The 21,252-nt window shown below is 44.4% G+C and overlaps 1 protein-coding gene across 3 annotated transcripts in view; it reads right to left on the bottom strand.

Moving 5' to 3' along the window:
- Window positions 1-474: 474 nt before the first annotated feature.
- The window catches only part of plxna4 (plexin A4), a 701,383-nt gene continuing 680,605 nt past the window's right edge, over window positions 475-21,252 (bottom strand). For all 3 annotated transcript variants that reach the window (XM_041202720.1, XM_041202719.1, XM_041202718.1), the window contains exons 29-32: window positions 20,296-20,465; window positions 9,459-9,671; window positions 5,303-5,453; window positions 475-1,848 (exon numbers count right to left, since the gene is read on the bottom strand). In XM_041202720.1, coding sequence (XP_041058654.1) covers window positions 1,753-1,848; window positions 5,303-5,453; window positions 9,459-9,671; window positions 20,296-20,465 — 630 coding nt within the window. In that variant the 3' untranslated portion in view covers window positions 475-1,752. The remainder of the gene's footprint in view (window positions 1,849-5,302; window positions 5,454-9,458; window positions 9,672-20,295; window positions 20,466-21,252) is intronic.

Below are 21,252 nucleotides of genomic sequence, written 5' to 3'. Positions count from 1 at the left end.
TCGCATAACAGTCCATTCAGGCTGGGCACACTATTCTCGAGCAAAAAAGAAAATTAAAAAAGAATTCAAAACGGACACGTCCACAATCATGGCATCGCTGATCTTTGTTGCCGCAAAATCATATTACATGCGCTTCTCGTTTTAAATAAAGAACAAAACAAAAACTTTGAAAGGAAAACGAATAGCCAGGTAGCCCAGGCCCTTGCCAGGACTGACCAATCACATTCACATCACAAGTCTGGCACAGCTCAAGGCAAATAAAAAGCTTTTTCTTGTCTTATTCCCATTAAATCTTTCTCGGCGCTGAATGAGTAAGAGGGGCGGCTTCAAATTTCTCAATAATATGATATTCGTGTCCATCCAATGCACACACTTGGGGGAAAACAGGCTCCGGGTCTTTCAGTACCGACCGTGAGATGGTGCAAGACTTGTGTTTGCCCCTTCCCTCCCCCCCTACCCTACCCCAACCACCCGACCATTCCACGCCAAGGTTCTGGCTCCCCCTACATCTAACACGTGCAAATCATGTTGTTGCTTTCACAATTCAATTATTTTCTTTCATCTCGTTCTCCTATAAATAAAATTCACAGTTTGTCAATCTGTCCGTCTTCCTGTGCAAATAAAGAGGAATGCTTGTTTGAAGCCAGCTTGTCGTATTTTTTTTTGTATTTTTTTCTCAATGAACCTCACACATTAGGTAGACACCTGTAAATAAATTGTTTTTTTTCCACAGTGGCACTTATTTTCGAACAGCACTGAAATCCTTTGGTCTTCGCTGGCTGGGATAATCCATTGTTTCCAAACCAAATGTCCTTTTTTTTTGTTCTCCAGTACCCCAGAGTTCCAAAATGTCCCCAGACTCTGGTGAAAATTGAATCTGTCCATTTGTTTGAAATGGGTTCGCATGATCACCTACACGTTTTTCCTTACTTCCTAGCACAAGGTTTAGGATCTAGAGTACCTTTCTTTGTTTATGTGTTTGTGTGTGTCTTGATTGTTCCTCTCCCTAGACCATGACCCATATTCATAGCTCTGGAAAAAATTTTACCCCCAAGTCCAATTGTTGAGATCAGCCCTCCACCATTTTGCGGGACTCTCTTTCCCCTCTCACACACTCCTTCACCAGATAAATTGCAATACTCATGCACACATTTTTGCTTCTCATAGGTCTGCCATCTCTGGCCATGAAGTCAACCTAATAAGAAACCATATTATTGTCTCATCGATCTCATATTCATCAAAGATATTTCTGTGACAAGGTCTCCGATTCCCCCACAAAAACATCCCAAGGCAAATGCTTGGTTGAAGCCATATCAGATATCAATCTGTCCCAAAGGAAATCGCTGGCAATCTCACACAGAATGTGAAGATTTTCTGTCCTTCCTGGTTCCTGTCACATCGACAGCGAGAATGAGGGCTGTCAAGTTCCTTTGGAGATGATGGCTGAGAAAACCACTGTGAGCTTTAGTCCCTTGCCAATTGTTTTCTACTTGAGTGATTTGTTTTATTTTTTAAAACTATGAGGTGATTTGTGTAGTTTAACCTTTCACTGACCTTTTGATATATCCAATAATGTTATGGGTGAGAGAAAGAACAAGAGAGAATAATAGATGAAGAGACAGAGATAATGAAGAGAGATAGATGATCAAGGTGACTTTGCTTGTAACCAATCATAACTTGCACTTGAAAGGCGACCATCTTTAGTCAGGCACAGCTTGGCTTCTTTTACCCAGCGTTCCTTGGGAGAGCCACTCAGCTCTCTATGGACATAAGGGCAACCACCTGTTCAAGTTTGTAAGCTAATCTCTGCCTCCTGGATTGATCTTCACATTCTAGAGTATTGACTACCTGCGGATGAGAGCACAAAAAGGGGATGTTAGTATTGGGTTTAACAATGTTATACAAAAATATAAAATTCTTAAATATTTTGCAGGTATAGGTTCCTAGCACACTGTGCTGAGGTAGCTGATCATAACTAAAGTGATGGTGAGAATGCTGCACGTCACCTTATTAGAGTGAAAACATGATTCACAGTTGTTCAGTCCTATTTGCTATCAAGGTACATCTGCTGTAAAGTTCACAGAATAGGATTGGGCTTAGCAAGATGCTCCCACTGGTCAAGTAGCTAGATGTCATTTGATGTCTAGGTGGACATCTAGCAGGTTACTGATGTCGGGAGTGGATGAGGGTGGTGTGGGAACAGCTCCCGTTATGTAGGACTAACACATACATTCCCTATTGGTTAGCATAAAGATGGTTACAGCAACAGAAGAAGCATTCACGTCACAGCCTATCAGACTGGCAATCACAAGGAGTAGTTGAGGTGAGTAGTATAAATGCATTAAAGGGGAAGCTAGATAAACACACAAGCAAGAAAGGAATAGAAGGATATGTTGACGGTATGAGATGAAATAGGTACGGAGCCTAAACACCAGCACAGATCAGTTAGGCCAAATGGCCTATTTTGTGCTGCAGGTACTATGTAATTCTATGCAATCAGACAGTGAGTCATCTCCCTACATATTGTCCTCCATATACAAGAACAACATGTTAAGTAAATCTTGCTTCATCTCTAACCTCCTGTTGATATGGCTACAGTCAGTTCTTCCCTCTGGCTGCTCTCCAACTCCTGTAACCCTGCAATCACACTGCATTGGGCATTTGAAACCAATGGTGACAGTAGACCCAACAGGTCCATCACTGTTCCCTTTTCCACTAGACTGGGGCACCTCTTCCCCAACTGTAAGGAGTTCTTCATTCAATGCAAGCAAGCAAAAAACAGGGAGAACTAATTAGCTAGTTTCAGGCAACATTTAGAAAACCCTCCATGACTCCATATGGCAATCAACTGAGGTCCAAGAGACGAGGATCAGCAATAGAACATTGCTAAGTAAATGTAACTCTTCCAATGCCACCACCCATACTCTCCCACTCCGATTCCCCCAATGCCAATTTATTTCCAATTCATGACTAACCTTTCAGGACCTGAGGACTTTTGAAGCTTCCCATTCATTCCTTTCTCCAGCTATCTGCAGGCTTTTAGGATGCAAGCCTTGTTGTCATTAAGCACAACCTGATTTACCTCATCCTTTCTTCTACACTTTGGTGAAACATGGTGGTGTCTAGCGTTATGCTTTTCCTAATAAAACCCATAACAAGGCCTTTATTGCAAGGAGATTGGAGTACAAGAAAAAGGAGTCTTGCTACAAGTGTACAGGATTTTGGTGAGACCATATCTGGAATACTGTGTGCAGTTTTGGTCTCCATATTTAAGAAAGGATATACTTGCAATGGAGGCGGTACAAAGAAGGTTCACTAAATTGGCCCTTGGGATGAGGGGATTGTCCTATGATGAGAGGCTGAGTGAATTGGGCTTGTATTCTCTGGAGTCTAGATGGATGAGAGGCAGTCTCATTGGAACCCATAAAATTCTGAAAGGCTTGATTGGCTGGACGCTGAGAGATTGTTTCCATTGGCTGGGGAATCTAAAACACGGGGGCACAGCCTCAGGATAAGGGGCCGATCATTTAGGGCTGAGATGAGAAAAATTACTTCACTCTAAGAGCATAGGACTTAGGAGTAGGAGTAGGCCATTCAGCCCTTTGAGCCTGTTCCGCCATTCAATAAGATCATGGCTGATCTGGTTGTGTCTCAACTTGATTTTGGCGTCTGCTCCCCATAACCTTCGACTCCCTGTCTAACAAAAATCTGTCTACCTCTGCCTTGAATAAATTCAATGACCTAGCCTCTGCTGCTTTTTGGGGAAGAGACTAACGACCCTTTGAGAGAAAAAAATTTCTCCTCATCTTCGTCTTAAACAGTAGACCTCTTGCTCTTAAACTGTGTCCCCTGGTTCTAGTCTCTCCCACAAGTGGAAACATCCTCCCGGTATTTACCCTATCCAATCCCTTCAGGATCTTATGCGTTTCAATAAAATCACCTCTCATTCTTTGGAATGAGAATCTTTGGAATTCTCTACCACATAGGGTTGTGGATGCTCCATTGTTGAATACTTTTAAGACTTGGGATAGAGAGGCTTTTGGTCAGGGAATGAAGGGATATGGGGAGCAAACGGGAAAATGGAGTTGAAGCCAAGTTCTGGTGTGATTGTATTGAACGGCAGTGCAGGCTCAACGGGCTATGGTCTGCTCCTGCCCCTATTTCTTGCGTTCCTGTGGCCCTCGGTTGCCCCAGTGCCACCAAACAGATGTGGAACTAAACCATAAAACAAAGGAAACTTATAAAATTAAATAATATTACACCTAGTGTCCACTATGCCCTCCATCCCTGCAGTGTCCACGAGTCACGGAAGCTCTCTGTACCAGTGGACAAAGTATGTTCCTTACCCTGTGGCACCCTGGCATGGATCAGAGAGGTTCATTTGGATGGAGAAGGCGAGAGGTGAGACGAGGGTCCCTTATCAGGTAGATGCTTTCGCATATTCACAATCTTCTTTTGAAGGAAATTGTGTAGTAGAAGGATTCACAATTACATAGACAAAACCTCTTGCACTATGGATTTCGGTTAGCTTTCAGGGAATCAAGGGTTAAGGGAGGCAGGCAGAAAAGTGCAGTGAGGTCACGATCAGATTAACCATGATATTATTGAATGGTGGAGCAGGCTCAAAGGACCAAATGAACAGCTCCTGATCCTGTTTCTTAAATTCAGTTAGGCTTCACCATTTTGGAAATAAAGGATCCTCCTTGACAATTCAAACCACGTCTTCTGTATTGAAATCTACAGCTCCTGCATATTGCCTTGGAATATAGGAAATCCAAACCAAAATATTATCGGTGCTTTGAGGGTTAAGTTATGAGTGCAGGTTGCATAAACATGGCTTGTATTCCCGTGTGTGTAGGAGATTGAGGGGGGTAATCTGATCAAGGTATTTCAAATGTTAAAAAGAATTTGGTAGGGTAAATGTGGAGGAACCATTTCTTTTGAGGAGACAATCGAGCACCAGGGAACAAAAATTAGAGCCAGCCATTCACAAGAGAAATCACAAACACTCTGTCACACAAAGGGGAGTAGAACTTTGGAACCCTCTCCCCAAAAAGGCTGTCAATGTTGGGGGATCCACAGGAACTTTCAAGACTGAGATAGCTTTTCGTCAGGTAAAAACATGAAAGGGATATGAAGTAAAGGAGGCAAAACAGAGTGGAGACACAAATCAGCCATGATCTAACTGAATGGCTGAGCTGGCCTGAAGGCCAACTTCGGTTCCTGATGTTCGAACCAGATCAGACAATGCTAGTGTTTGGTGTCAGCTGATCTCTAGTATCTCAGTCAACGGAACAATTACCTCCTCACTGTATTTGCTAACGTAAGAGTAGATTTCACTGAGGGCACTCATTGCATTGAATTCAGTCGTGTGCATTCGGGACTGCTCTGCTAGGTAGGCATTCATGTCCTGGTCGCTGATGGCTGGCATTTTTCCAATGTCTGCATAGTACCTGTACAGAAGAAAAGACAGATAGGCAAGATTGGTCAACTTGTGCTTCTTCACAAAGTCTTCCTAACACTTAAAATCAGAAAGGGGTAGGGGGGGGGCGGGGGGAACAACATCGCATCAAAACAGAAGGCAAAAATTGAGAATGCCAAGGTGCCTATCCTTTTAACAATGCCTTTTTGGGCAGGGTGACACCATCATAACTCCGCCAAATTCCAAACCATAAAGGCAAACATATGTGATATTTTTATACATCACAATTCTGTGGAAGAATTTGTACTGAAATGGCAGCTAACTGGTAGCACCACCCCAGCCAAAGCTCCAACAGGAAAGCAAAGCTATTGAGCCTTCTTAAACGGGAATGTGCCAATATTTGCTGTTAATCCGCAGGAGTTTGCTAACATTTCCCAGGGGTCTTCAGGAGTGAGATCCTATATTCAGATAATTCCTGGAAGTGTGTCAATATTTGCAGATAATCCATAGGAGTGTGTCAATATTTGCAAAGGATCCCTCGGAGTCTATGCCAGTGTTAGAGGAGATCCTCTGGAGTGTGCCAATAGTTGCAAAGTTGGGAGCATGTCAACATTATGGAAATTCCTCAGATGTGTGACTATATTTACAGATTGGTGCCCACGCAGAGATTTAAAAATTACTGCAATCGGCTCATCAACCTCTCGATGAGTAAGCTTGCCAATGGTATGTGAAGGGTTAAGATCAATGCAGTGCGTTTTTTGCTTTCTTGTTGGATTCACGTTGTGGGAAATTCTCCAATTTGTTCTTCACGCTTGGCACCATTTCCCCCTTTCAAACTCTGCATTGGAATTAATCAAAGGACATGAAGTGCAGCAGGAGCATCAATCATTGTCAGCCAGATCCATTCTACTGGTGTAGGGCTTTAACACATTACTATACACGAGTCTGAGGATTCTCATCCTCCTGGGACAAATACGTGTTCGTGGCTCAGTTTATGCTCTGCTTAGGGGGCTTTTTCTTTTGCCTAGTTGTTTAGGGGGATCTTGTCAGCTGTGGGTCTGTTGGTAGCATGCTCACCTCTGAGACAGAAGGTTCTGGGTTCTAATCCCACTCCAGGACTCGAGCGCCAAAAATCAAGGCTGAAACTCCAATGCAGTACCGAGGGAGTGCTGCATTGTTTGAGATGTTGACTTTTGGTTTAGGTGTTAAACTGAGGCCCCGGCTACCCTCTCAGATGAATTTAAGAGATCCGATGGCACTATTTTGAAGAAGAGCAGGAACGTTATCTGCAGTGCCCTGACCAATGTTTATTTCTTATCACAAAAACAGTTGACCTGGTCATTGCCGTTTGTGGGAGCTTCCTGTGTACAAATGGGCTGTTGCATTTACTGCATTCCAACAGTGACTACACTTCAAAAAGTATTTCATTGGTAGGAAAGCACATTCAGACACCCAGTGGTTCTCCAAGGTGCTATATAAATGCAAGTCTTTCTGTCTTTTCTGTGTATCACTCTCTGCCTTGTTATTTTTCTCAGGCAGGTGCAGGTCTCATGGGGCTCTGTTGCAAAGCCCCCCACCCACCCCATTGTGATGATTGAAGTTAGCTCCATCAATCTGGCCCATACATAGAGCTGTAAGTTCCCACTTCCCATTTTCAATTTCATTTTCTGTTGGGAGAGAGCTTAACCCACAGAGTGCAGCGTCATGAGAGAAACCTGAACATCTTGCAGTAGCTTCCCTCCGAAAAACCCGCCTGTCAGAGTCAGCGGTGGCCCTTGCCTTTGATTCCGAAGGCCGTGTGTTCTAGTCCCACTCCAGCAACCTGAGCGTAAACTAACATTCCTAGTTCATAATCACTGGGTGCTCCAAAGCACTTTACTGCCAATGAAGTAGTTCTTTGAAGTTAAGTCACTGTTGTCATGTAGGGGAACGCGGCAGCCAATTTACGCACAGCAAGCTCCCACAGACCTGGAAAATAACTAGACAATCTGTTTCTGTTCACTCGTAATATTGACTCAGGGATAAATATTGGTCAGCACTCCCCTGCTCTTTTTTGAAATAGTGCTGTGGAATTTTTTACCACCACTTCAGAGGGCAGATTGGGCTTTAGCTTAAGCAATTAGTTCTATCAGGCATTTGACAGAGAAAATCATCAACAGAGTACAACTGTTCCCCTCCATGTCACACACAATCCTGACTTGGGGCTATGTCACCGTTTCTGCACTGTCACAGGGACAAAATCCTGGAAGCCCCTCCCTAACAACGCTGTGGGTGTACCTACACCACATGGGCTGCAGCGGTTCAAGAAGGCAGCTCACCACCACCTTCTCAAGGGCAATTCGGGATGGGCAATAAACGCCAGCCCAGCCAGCGATGCCCACATCCCGTGAATGAATAAAAAAAAACCTGGTAAGGGGCTTGTCGGGGAGGGGGATGGATTAAAACTCCGTGAAAAACAGAAAAATCTCCATTGATCCCCATAATTAACAACCAGCCAATTAGCAAAGGTGTGACAGCCCGAGTGGTCTCCTTCTGTTCTACAATTTCTACAATTCAAAGTGAATCATTATTGCAACCTCTAAAATTCTCACCTTTCCAGGATTTCATTAACAGTTCACTAATTAGGAAGAAAAACAAAGAAATTTGCCTTTTTTTGTGCGCTTAAAAGTAGAATTTTCACCCCTTGCGAGGCTTGTGCACATTTTTTCTGGCGTCTTATAACCCAAGTGACAAATGCATCTCTACCGAAAACATGCTCCTCTCCAATGTCCTCCTTTATTTTACAGGGAGGTAAAAAGCCAAAACAGCTTGCTGCTCCTTGAACTGTAAAACCCTGCAGAAGCTTTGATAATGAACTAGCAGAATGCTAATGGGGGAAACAGAGAGAAGCTGTTTCCACTTGTGGGCAGATCACCTAGGGGCCATAGGTATAAGGTAGTCACTGAAATATCCAATAGGGAATTCAAGAGACACTTTCCTGCTCGTAGAGGAATGAGAATGTGGAGCTTGCTGCCACAACATGTGTTTGAGGTGAATAGGAAAGGTGCATTTAAAGGGAAGCTAGATAAACACATGAAAGAGAAAGGACTGGAAGCAGATGGAGATTGGGCTAGTGAAGAAGAGTGGGAGGAGGCTTGGATGGAGCATAAACACCTCCATGAATTAATTAGGTCTGTTTCTACACTGTAAATGCTGCGTAATATTGAATATTCCCTTCTGTAAAAAGTGCCACTTCGAATAATTCCACAATTTACTTTAATTTGGTTGAAATATAAAGAAATGTAATTGTCCATGACAATTTACTGCTTATGAGGCCTCTAAAGTGCTATTATGAAATGTGAAATAATAAAGGAAATATTCCCTCAAGGGATTGTTAATGGTCTCTCTCCCTCTGTAGCTCGTGTTATTTTTTAAATCAACATTTCAGTTCCAGTATTGACAGTGGGAGAGTCGGGAGTGTTGAATCAGACAAAAGCCATCTGCTCATCTCAGTCATCCTTCAAGCATTCTCGCTGGCCTGACAGGCAGGCATTGAGCATCAGTGACTGGGGTGTCATGACAGTTCAACTTAATTGAAGCTCACTCTCTGCCCTGTTGGCATGGATCGAGAAATTGCTATGTTCCATCCATCCATTGTTCCCTCCCCATCGCCCACCCATTCATCAGCAACCCAGTTAAGATTGCTTGAACCTCCGGGATCCTAGAGCCTCCAGGAATTAAAGATTAATCTCCAGAACACTGCTGCGAACAAAAACCAGGAGAAAAATTGTGGGGGGATTAAAAAAAATAGTGCAATTAAAAATTTCCTTTCAATATTTTGTCAGTTTTAAAAATATTGGATAGGGGGGATATGTTTGATTGACAATGAAGAATCATCTAATTGGATATCGAAAAGTCTGTCTCCTTGCCCCTTGGACAAAAGTGATGCACCCTAATGATGGACATTTCAGGGAACCAATGATGTGAATGTAGAGGTGGGCCGATTGGAGGCAGCAGGTCATGTGGTGGAACACTGGCCCCAGTGCCCGGCACTAACCTTTCTACCCAGCTTTTGTAGTTGGGAATGTCCTTGGCGTAAAGCAGCTTGTTGGACGGTGAGTCTTTACCCAGCCTGTGCTCCGATGTCGAACAGGAATCCATGAATGTCTGGGCTACGACCGAGAGGCAGGCGTCCGTGATGCTGCTTTTGTGAATGTCAAAGACAAATTGAGGATTCTTGATCACATTCACCCAGAACCTCAGGGGTAAGCTGTAAGGGAGAAAGAAAGACAGGGTTAAATACAGCAGATTCCTTACATCAGGTAAGCTTATGGTCACCAACTCCTCCAGTCTCTGGGGTCTCCAGGAATCAGAAACTAATTCCCAAGACTCTGCTGGAAGAGAAAAATCACCAGAGTAATAAAAAAGTTTATTATATAGAAAGGGCAGTTTGACTGATAGTCAAGAATAATCCAATGAGGTAATGAAGAGTCCAACTGCTTTGCGATTGATGAAGGAAAATGGTTCACCATGAGGTTGGTCATGTAAGGTAACCAATGGGAGGAATATGGAGTTGGGGCAGTTGAAGGCAGAAGTTCATGTGGTGAAACCTCCAGGGATATGTCCGACCAGAGTTGGCAACTGTAGTTCAGCTTCACAGCAGAAGTGACAAGGTCGGTTTGAATGAAGAAGCTCCAGCAACCATTTAATCTCATCCCTCCAGAATACCAGTTCCAGTTTCTTCGCGTTACAATGTCTACCCATTCCTGAAGCAAGTCCCATGCATGGGCCTCGACTGACCTCCCTAGCAACCAGCTCCAGCTGATGAAGCTCATTAGGTTTTCTAGCTCTCAAGTTGAATATTTTCGTCTGACAGCGTCTTTGATTTCAGATGTCACATGACAAGGTAGCATCTCCATATCCAGGGCTTGCTGAGGCTCAAGCTAATGAGGCATTAGTATAATTTTAACACTGACAGCATTGTTAATCTGGACCTGATTGCACTGTATCTCTGTAATAAACAGCAGGTACACTTGAACAGATGAAATGATTGCTGTGTGGTCAGATCAAATTAGCTCACAGATGAATCTCAGCTCTTATCAATTATTTGTGAACTTCAGCCTGCGCGAGGAACTGTAATTAAACATGCCATCACTCAGCCGCTTTCAAATGCTTTCAGCTTCTTAAAAATGCTGTTTGTATCCTTCTCCATTTCCTCCATCTCAATCTCCTATTTTCTTACTTTCTTCACTCAAGTTTGTTTATGGCCATTCGTGGGATGTGGGCATCGCTGGCTGGGCCAGCATTTATTGCCCATCCCTAATTACCTTTGAAAAGGTGGTGGTGAGCCACCTTCTTGAATTTCTGCAGTCCATGTGGCGTCACATCTCCATGTGGTTACAGCCATGTGGGCTGTAACTTAAAACCTGATGATGTTAACCCTGAACTTTATTTTTTTAAATTCTTTTTACAGAAAATCATGCTTTGCTTACTGATAATTCTAAGTTGTGCATGGTCAAGAATGAACATCAAGCTGCCTGCTTGCATCTGCATTGAGATGTAACCACCATCTCTAACCGCAGTGCTGTTAGAGACTTTGACCCAGTGGCAGTGAAGGAATGGCGCTATAGTTCCAAGCCAGGATGACACCACTTTAGTACGTTTCGTCTGCACCTTCTTGAAAATCTTCACCCCCTTCCTAAAGTTTGCTACCCAGAATCGGCCATTGTATCCGGCTGGGGCCTAACCAACATTTGTAAAAGTTTAGCATAACTCCCCTGCTTTTGTACTTCATGGGGCTGGATTTAATATAGGCTCTCATGGCGGACACCAATTTGGCTGGACCCACTTAATTGTGAGAGAGGGGCCATGTATCAATCACCCCCGTAGCGGGAAAACCTCCTCTGATTAAGTTGGAGGGTGGGAGAGACTGTCCCGGGATTCTTGGCTGTCAATGGCAGGACGTCAGTTCGGCTTAATAATGAGCCAACTGATAGCCATTATTCCAGAGGCCACCACCACTGTTGGGCCTCCTCCTCAAGTGAAGCCCCTGGCGGCGGAGGTCCCGCCCACTGAGAGCGGCTTGCCAATCAGAGGCCAGCAGCTACTTGTTGCCACCAGCAACAGTGGGAGAGGTGGCAATTCACCCACCAGCGGCCCAGGAGCATTGGGGGATCCCAGGACAAAGGTGAGTCATGGCAGGATGGCAGTCACAGGGTTAGTGGGGGGGGGGATCATAGGAGGGTGGCGCAGGGGGTCAAGGGCAAGGGCAAGAGAATAGCTTTCAGTGATACCAGTGCTCTCCCCCCCCCCACAATGGAGGCCACTGGCAAACCCAAAAGGGTTTGTTGGGTCGCCTTCCAAGGGTGTGGAAAAGCTGTGCGGTCCCCATTAAATCCCTGAAGTCCCCCAAATTGTCTGCCCCCTGCTAAGTGACTACCAGCGGTGGCAGCAACATGAAGACTTAAAGTGGGCATTAATTGGAAATTCAAGGGCCTCAGTCGGGATTGGGCTGGAGAGGTCATCCACAAGCGCTCCCACCCCGGACTTACTTGGGGTAGAGGCAGGAATGTGGCAGGATGTCCACCCACTGCGCTTCCTCCCCCCAAGCCGCACCGATTAAATGTACCCTCAGGGGAGGGCATTAAATTCCACCCAATGTTTCTGAGTTTTATGTCATCTGCAAACTTTGAAATGATGTGCTCTACACCCAAGCCCAGGTCATTAATTTATATCAAAGAGAGCAGTGGTCCCAACATCAGGCCCTGGGGACACCACTGCACACTTCTCCCAGCATCCCCCCTTACCCCAATTTACAAAAACAGCCAATAACCATTGCTCTCCTCTTTCTGCCCCTTCGCCAATTGTCTATCCATGCAATCGCTGCCCAGACAAAGCTGGAAATACTTTTTATTTCCCTTCAATCACAGGGGCTTCAATTTTGCTGACAAGTCTATTATGTGATGCTTTGTCCAAGGCCTTTAAACCTAATGAACGTAAGAACGTAAGAGCCTCAGCCATGGCTTAGTTGGCCGCACTCTCAACTCCGAGTCACAAAGGTGCCCTCCCGCTCGAAAGGAGCTGCAATCTGCTGCTCAAGTAGGAGTGAGAGAGGGTGCCTCCATCTTGAGGCACTGCAGTAATTGGGGTTTTATTTAGTGTGTAATGTACCTTTAAGAATAATACTTGTTAGGCAAGATCACATGATCTGTAGTAACCAATAGGAGAGTAGTTTGGGTGACCTCAGCAGCCAGTGCAGAGTTAGAGTTGGAGTTGAAAGCACACGTGCAGTTGCTGCTGAGTGTATTGTAAATAAAGTTAATGCTTCCACCCAAGAAGTGCCCGCAGATCAACTCCATCGTTAACAGCACAACTCAGCCACCCTACAACAGGCACCCTCTCAGCATCTAAAACTTTTGAATTTAAAACATGGCCAATGGCCACAGCTGCCAGCTTGCCATTGTGAAGGGGAGCCCCCCCTCAAAGAGAGGGCAATGGCCACAGCTTTGGCCAAGCAGGTGGGAAAGACCGTCTGGAGCCCAGGTCAACCAAGAGTCCGTCTCTAGCCTACTGGCCTATTCCTGACACTGTAGCCTGAATTTTAGGCTTGTCAGCCGAGCGCGATCAGCAGAACCGGAAGTGGATGTGAAATTCGCTCCCACTCGTGATCAGCTTCAGACAGCGATTCAGACCCGCTGGCCAATTAACGACAAGAGGCTCAGTGCTGCCGGGAGGTGGAGGTGTTTTGGGGGAGGGGGCGGGGGGGCGGGTGGAGTGTTGGGGGGGACAGATGATGTTTCCCTGGAGAGGCCAAGCCTTCTTTGGCAATGGGCCTCTGTCACATCCAGGTAGCATGATTGCTGCCTGTAAACTCTACCTGTTGGTTATTGGTGCCTTCTCCTGACCCTTCTCCCTTGGCAACGCCTGCTGGCCTTCCACCCCTTCTGGCTGCACCTCTCGGTTCAGAGGGCAGACTCTAGGACAGTGCCTATGGGCGACTGGCCTCCTCTCCCTTCTTGCCCTCTCCTCCTCCTCTGAGGAGATCCCGCCAGCTGAATACACAATCCCCTTGTCAGACATGATACTTGCATCGGTTTCAGCAACGAAGGGGCCTTTCTGCAGAAAGCCTCTGCAAATATTTAACCCTCCTAGAGTTAACCAAGTGAACAACTCACCAACTCACTTCAAAACTCCTAAGTCCTCAGCTCCCCAAAATCCTCTGGGCCTCTTATCCCACCCTGGATGTAGGATGGTTGAAAAACGTGAGGGCCGCCTGGCTGATTGGCCCACGCACCAAGTGTAAAAGTGCACGGGCCACTCAAAGCCGCGGTGAATTGGAGCTCTAATGGCCTTAATTGGCCCTTTAATTGTCGGTGGGCACGCTTCCAATTGTCACGTGTGTCCGTCAACCGAAATATCGCAAAGCAGTGTAATGATGTCTGGAAACCCTCCCAACATTTCAGGCCCCATTTCATGATGCGTTGTGCCTGCCACACATGCCTGCCCAGCAAAGGCAAAATTCTGGCCTGTGAGGGGCCCAGATAATTGTCCTTAATTGGGCTTTAACTTACTTTAATTCTCTTGACGTTTGATGCACAAGATTTCCAACGTGAAGGCAGATATCTGCCCCTTTGAAGAGGCTCTCATCACTTCAGCACCTTATCTGAGTTGAGCTATTTCAGTAACATCACTAAACAATCCTCCTGCTTTAGTGGACGGTGAAGAGCAATACTTGACTGTTTTCACAGTTGTAACTTGCTTAAGCTCAGTCACTCAACCGCAAGTGCGGCACTCTGAGGGGGTGCAGGACGAGGGTCAAACTCGGGTCATTCTCAGCTAAAACAGCGGGTCAACTCAAGAGCCTAGGAAATGAGTAGGGCTAGTTTGAGTAAAGTGCAGATTTAGAAATCTGTGCTTAAAAAGAAAATGTGCTCAAAAGAATGGCTTTGAAAGTATCACAGCACTTAATAGGCCAACTCTCCCCAAACCAGAACTCCTGGGCAATGTTCAACTATTGTAATTTATTTGAATTAATATCTCCAGATTTCAATACATAATTACTACCATCCTTATCAGCAGCAAAGGATGGTCCTGTCTGAAGGGGAATGTTTTTCCCCTCAGCCAACAGGTGGGACGGGCCAAGCCTGATCTTCTTTCCCAGGTTATTGAATGGCTGATGCTCAACCTGTTCATTTTAGGGTGGAGTTGTGGAGAGAGGCCAGGGTTTCTGCTCATGGATCAACGTCCCTCCCCAGCCCCTGCAATTGTCCAACAGTTACGAGGTTCTTGCAAGTTGTGTGGACATGAGCAGGGACTGCAGGGAGGATGGGTGAACTGACCACGACATCATGGTACAGGGAGCCTTTCAAGTGGGGGGAGGAAATATGAATGTAGTAGTGGTAGGAGACAGCAAAATTAGGGGGACAGATACTGTTCTCTGCAGCCGTGAGTGAGAGTCCCGAAGGCTGGGTTGTCTGCCTGATGCCAGGGTTAAGGACATCTCCTCAGGACCGGAGAGGAACTTGGAGTGGGAGGGGAGGGATCCAGTACTCATTGTCCATGTTGGTACCAATGACATCGATAGGACTAGAAAGGAGGTTCTGCCGAAAGAATTTGAACAGTTAGAAGCCAAATTAAAAAGCAGAATGTCCAAGGTAATAATAATCTCGGGTAGATTACTACCCGAGCCATAGGAAAATTGGCAAAGGGTAAATAATGTCAAAGGGTTAAATGTGTGGCTCAAAGATTGATGTGGGAGGAATGGGCTTCAGTTCATGGGACACTGGCACTAGTGCTGGGGTAGAAGGGAGATGTTCTGGTGGGATGGGTTTCACTTGAAAATGCTGGGATGAGTGTCCTGGCTAATCAGATAACTAGGGCTGTGGAGAGGGCTTTAAACTAAATAGATGGGGGGAAGAGTTCTGGAGAGGAGATACGTAGGCTTACAAAGCAAAAGGATATGGCAGCCTTGCAGGGCAGCTATTTAGGTAATGATACCCAGAGTGTGACAGGAAGGGACAGAGTGTATATAAACATAAAATAACAGCAGCAAATAGGGTCAAAGGGGGAAAAAATGGCAAAAGGTAAAATTAATGGCTCTTAAATGCGCATAGTATTCGGAACAAAATAAATGAAGTAATGGCACAAATAGAGGTTAATGGGTATGATCTTATAGCCATTACAGAGACATGTTTACAAGGAGATCAAAGCTGGAAACTAAATATTCAGGGGTATGTGACTTTTCCAAAGGACAGTCAGGAAGGAAAGGGTGGTGGGGTAGCTTTGTTAGTACGAGATTGAATAAGTATGGTAGCAAGGAATGATCTTGGATCAGAAGATGTAGAATCTATATGGGTGGAGGTAAGAAATAATAAAGGGAAGAAGATACTGGTGGCAGTAATCTATAGGCCCCCTAATAGTAGCTATGGTGTAGGACAGAGAATAAATCAGGAGATAATGAGGGCATGTAAAAAAGGCAGTACATTAATCATGGGTGACTTTAATTTTCATGTAGATTGGGAAAATCAAATTGGCAGAGGTAGTCACAAACAAGAATTCATAGAGTATATTCAGGGCGGTTTCCTAGAGCAATATGTTGTGAATTCAACCAGGGATCAGGCTACTTTGGATCTGGTAATTTCTAATGAGGCAAGTTTAATAGATGATTTCAGAATAAAAGGTCCCATAGGAAATAGTGACCATAACATGGTAGAATTTAGCATTCAGTTTGAGGGTGAGAAACTTGGGTCGGAAACAACTGTGTTAAACTTAAATAAGGATAATTACAAAGGAATGAGGACAGAGTGGACTGGGAAAATAATTTAGCAAAGAAGACAGTTGATGAACAATGGCAGACACTTAAGAAAATAGTTCATGACTCACAACAAAGATATATCCTAGTGAGGAAGAAGGATTCTAGGAAGCGGATAAACCAACCATGGGTAACCAAGGAAGTTAAGGATAGTATCAAATTGAAAGAAAAAACTTACAATGTGGCAAAGATTAATGGTAAACCAGAGGATTGGGAAAGTTTTAAAAACCAACAAAAAATGACCAAAAAAAAACAAAGAGGGAGAAAATAAACTTTGACGGTAAACTAACAAATAATATAAAAATGGCCAGTAAGAGATTCTTTAAATGTATAAAAAGGAAGAGAGAGGCCAAAGTGAACATAGGCCCCTTAGAGAATGAGGCTGGGGAAATAATAATGGGGAATTAGGAAATGGCAGAGGAGTTGAATAAATACTTTGCATCAGACTTGATGGTAGAAGACACTAATAGAATTCCAAAAATACTAAATAATCAAGGGCCAAAATTGGAGGGGAGGAAATAAACACAATAACTTTCACAAGAGAAAAAGTACTAGGGAAACTAATGGGGCTAACAGCCGATTAGTTCCCTGGACCTGATAGGTTGCATCCTAGGATATTAAAGGAAGTAGCTACACAGATAGTGAATGCATTGGAAGTAATCTTCCAAGAAGCTTTACGTTCTGGAAAATTCCTAGAGAATTTGAAAACTGCCAATGTACTACCCTTATTCAAAAAGGGGAGATAAAAACTGGTAACTATAAGCTAGTTAGCTTAACATCTGTCATTGGGAAAATGTTAGAGTCTATTATAAAGGATGTAATAACAGAGCATTTACAAATACACAATATAATCAAGCAGAGTCAGCAGCATGGCTTCATGAAAGGGAAATCAGGAGGTAACAAGCAGGATAGATAAAAGGAACCAATAGATGTAATATATTTTGATTTCCAAAAATCGTTCGATAAGGTACTGCACATAAAGGTACTTGATAAGATAAAAGCCCATGGTGTCGGAGGTAGTATATTAGCATGGATAGAGGATTGGCTAACTAACTGAAGACAGAGAGCTGGGATAAGAGCGGCATTTTCAGGATGGCAACCTGTATCTAGTGGGGTGCCACAGGGATTAGTGCAATTATTTACAATATATATTAATGACTTGGATGAGGGAAGTGAATCTACTATTTGTGGTTGATACAAGAATAGCTGGGTGGGCAAGTGGTGAGGATGACACAGAGAGTCTGCAGAGGTGTATAGACAGGTTAAGTGAGTGGGCAAAAACATGGCAGATGGAATATAATGTGGGAAAGTGTGAGGTTATGTACTTTGGCAGGAAGAATAGAGGAGCTGAATACTATTTAAATGGAGAAAGATTGCAGAAAGCTTCAGCAGAGAGAGATTTGGGGGTCCTTGTGCATGAATCCCAAAAAGCCAGCATACAAGCTCAGTAGGTAATAGGAAGGCAAATGGAATGTTGGCCTTTTCCAAGTGCCAAAGGGAATGGAGTATAAAAATAGGGAAGTCTTGCTAAAACTATACAAGGCACTAGTTGGACCACACCTAGAATACTGTGAACAGTTTTGGTCTCCTTATGTAAGGGGAGATGTACTGGCTTTGGAGGCAGTCCAGAAAAGGCTCACTACAGTTGATCCTGGGTCTGGAGGTATTTTCTTATGAGGAGAGGTTGAGTAGGGTGGGCCTGTACTCCATTGGAGTTTAGAAGAATGAGACGCCATCTTATTGAAACATATACGATTCTTAGTGGGCTTGACAGGGTAGATGCTGAGAGGTTGTTTCCCCTTGTGGAAGAGTCTAGGACCAGAGGGCATAATCTCAGAGTAAAGGGTCGCCCATTTAAGACAGATGAGGAGGAATTTCTTTTCTCAGAGAGTAATGAATCTGCGGAATTCTTTACTGCTGCGAGCCGTAGAAGCTGGGTTATTAAGCATATTCAAGGCTGAGATAGACAGATTTTTAATCAGTAAGGGAATCAAAGGTTTTGGGGAAAAAGCAAGAAAGTGGAATTGAGGATTATCAGATCAGCCACGATCTCATTGAAATGGCAAAGCAGACTCGATGGGCCGAATGGCCTACTTCTGCTCCTACTTCTTATGGTCCAGGTGCCTAGGTTCACCTGCAGAGATTGCTTGCCGATGGCCCACTCCTTCTCCTCCTCTAATACCCCCTGTAAAACCCACCTCTTTTCACCAAGCTTTTAAATACCCTTCCTCCTTTCCAATATCGCCATGATTCACCTCACTGTGAAATGATGCACCCGCATCCCCGACGATTACTGTCTTGGTTCATTTGTACAAAGAAATGACCACCAAGGTGAGGTACCAGAATCCTGATTGCACCATGGAAGCCATTTCCAAGCAAGAATCATCTTCAGGAGAAGGGGGAGAGAATCAAAATGGGGTATGGAGGGAAACTGCTAATTTCAAAAAAAAATAATCAATTCTTCTGGTGTCATAGAAACAGCAGACTGCTGTTGTGTATATTTTGCCCTCTCTCGCGTGTGATGAATGAAGCAACTTCCACACAATTAAGGACATTATGCCTTATAGAAAGTAAGCATCTGCTTTATTTTTTATTACCTTTAAATGAGTACTTAATCTTCCAGCAATTTAATCAATGAGGGGCATGAAGTGATAAGGAAGATGCTACAGTCTAGCCTGACTTATCTCAGCCGTTTTTAAACACATTTCGTTGAGGGGCTTGAGAAATAAAAACGAATGGAGTTTCTTATCTTTCTAACCAAGGGAGAGGGAAACAGTCTGACCCCTGCAAACCTCGCTCATATCTTGCCTTGGTTTGGAATGGGTAAACTAAATAGAATGTACAGCGCATAATCAAACCATTCTATCATTTGTTTATTAATGCAGTCTGAATTATTAGTCTAGCTCCATCCAGTAGGGAAAAAGCAGCTCGGACCAGTACTCTTATTTCCCAGCTTTTATTGGTGTTCCATTTTAAAGTATACAAGACCAGTTTGGACCAGTATTTGTATTTCTCAGCTTTACTGTTTTTTTGTTCTGGTGGACTGGTTCAGTAACACAACCATGTCTCTACCATATCTGTCTTAATGTCCCAGTCTTGGACTCGGTGTCAATTATTGCCTGATAATGCTCTTGTGAAGTGCCTTATGACATTTACCACATTGAAGTCATTATACAAATGCAAGTTGCTGTTGCTGATATCCAATGAGACTTCTAGTTGATGCAATACCCTAACCAGTCAACTCAAATAAATCCATGCCTATAGTCATTTGGCAGCACTGAACTTGAGTAATGCTGAAAAAAGAGACACGTCTAAGCTTTTTGTCTTGCACTCATCGGGACAGTCACAAGATTACCAATATAAGTGGGAAAATAACAATTTATACTTATGTGGAGAGAATGCTGATTGGTTGGCAAGTGGCGTTGCCATGGAGAATGCACCACTGATGGTAACTGCGAACCATTATTTGAAATTTAAACCAAGCGGCTTGACCCTGATTAGTCAAGGCATTGCCCCGAGGAATGAGTCAGCGAATGGCTGTCATTTATTTTGTTTAGCTGAAACAAGCGCAATGTGTGTGCATGGTCTTTCTGTTTGCAGACAAGGGAGATATGAAAATGGCGGACATTGACACTGACAACTGGGAGGCAGCTGCTGACCTCTGGAAGCTGGCAGTTTGGAAGGACATTGGAAAAGGCGAGTGGAAAGAAAAAGCTCAGCTGTCTGAAAAGAGGGTCCAGAGCAAACAGGGGCCAGTGAATCGTGTACTTTCTTAGCCCACTATCTTCCTCTGCAGCAAATGTGGAAGAGACTGTCATGCCAGAGTGGGGCTCCTGAGTCACACCAGGCGATACTTAACACAGAATTGGCCACCACAACGCAAACCATCATCTCACAAGACGATAGGCAACCATTACTGTATAGATCTTGGCCTCTTCAAGTAGGTATCTCAACATTGAACAACTCGTTCAACACCACCAGGTCTTCCATCATTCCCAGTGGCACGAATTCCATCCGTTTACATATGCTGGCATGGCCCCCTCACAGCCCACCCACGCACAGTGCCTTCACTCACAGTACTCACCAGTTGCTCTTCCATGTGTGTCTGACGTGCGGGTCATGGATCTGGTGCTTGTCCGCCTGCTCGTCCAGAAAGTCGAACATGTACTTGATGGCAAGAGGCAGCGCACTCCCTCGGTGAGCCGTGCTGAAGATGGTCTCAAAGAGGTCATCCACAAACTTCTGCAGGGTTCCCTGCCGAAAAATGAAGAGAAATAATGCTAAATGCAGGTCATTAACAAGATCATGGAGATATTGTCCACTGCCTTCACCACTGGCAATGGTGGAAACTGCCAGAGTCTACATGGTGTTTGTCCAGTAGTGCAATCCTTAAAGATTGGAACACTGGCACACAAGTCTGCCAAACTCTCTACACTTTAAATCCTTATTGTTTTAAAAGAACATTTCAGCCTAAAATTCCACATCTCCTTTTGGTCCATCCTGTCAGGAGCATGCCAGAGTACCGAAAGTAGGCCAACTGCCCAAAACACATGACCATGGCCTGGTAAAGGTTGGGAGTTGCTTCCATCTATAAGAACTCCCGAGGAGACTCCCAACGCCGTTCCATAGTTTGAGTGGTGGCTCAGTGGGAGCAACTCTGAGTCAGAAGGTTGTGGGTCCCAAATTTCATTCTGGAGGACTGAGGGAGTGCTGCACTGTCTTTTGGTTGAGACATTAAACCAGGGCTCCGTCTGCCCTCTCATTTGGATGCAAAGGATAAGTACGTTGGAACAGGAAGAGGCCATTTAGCCCCTCAAGCCCATTCCAAATCATGGCTGACCTGTGACCTAATTCTATAAGCCTGCCTTTGTTCCATATCCGTTCATACCTTCGGCTAACAAAAATCACAAAGAAACGCAGAAAGGTGCTTCCTACCTTTTTTTTTCCACACATCCTCACACACACACAACACACACTTTGTTTCCCTTTGGGGAATAGAGGGTGGTGGGGGTGGTGGAAGGATTCTCTCCTCCCGTGGCCA

The sequence above is a fragment of the Carcharodon carcharias genome, chromosome 13 (assembly GCF_017639515.1).
Source record: "Carcharodon carcharias isolate sCarCar2 chromosome 13, sCarCar2.pri, whole genome shotgun sequence".
In the NCBI taxonomy this organism is placed as follows: Eukaryota; Metazoa; Chordata; class Chondrichthyes; order Lamniformes; family Lamnidae; genus Carcharodon; species Carcharodon carcharias.
Note: the sequence above shows the minus strand (reverse complement) of the source record. Positions and strands in the feature narration are given on the sequence as shown.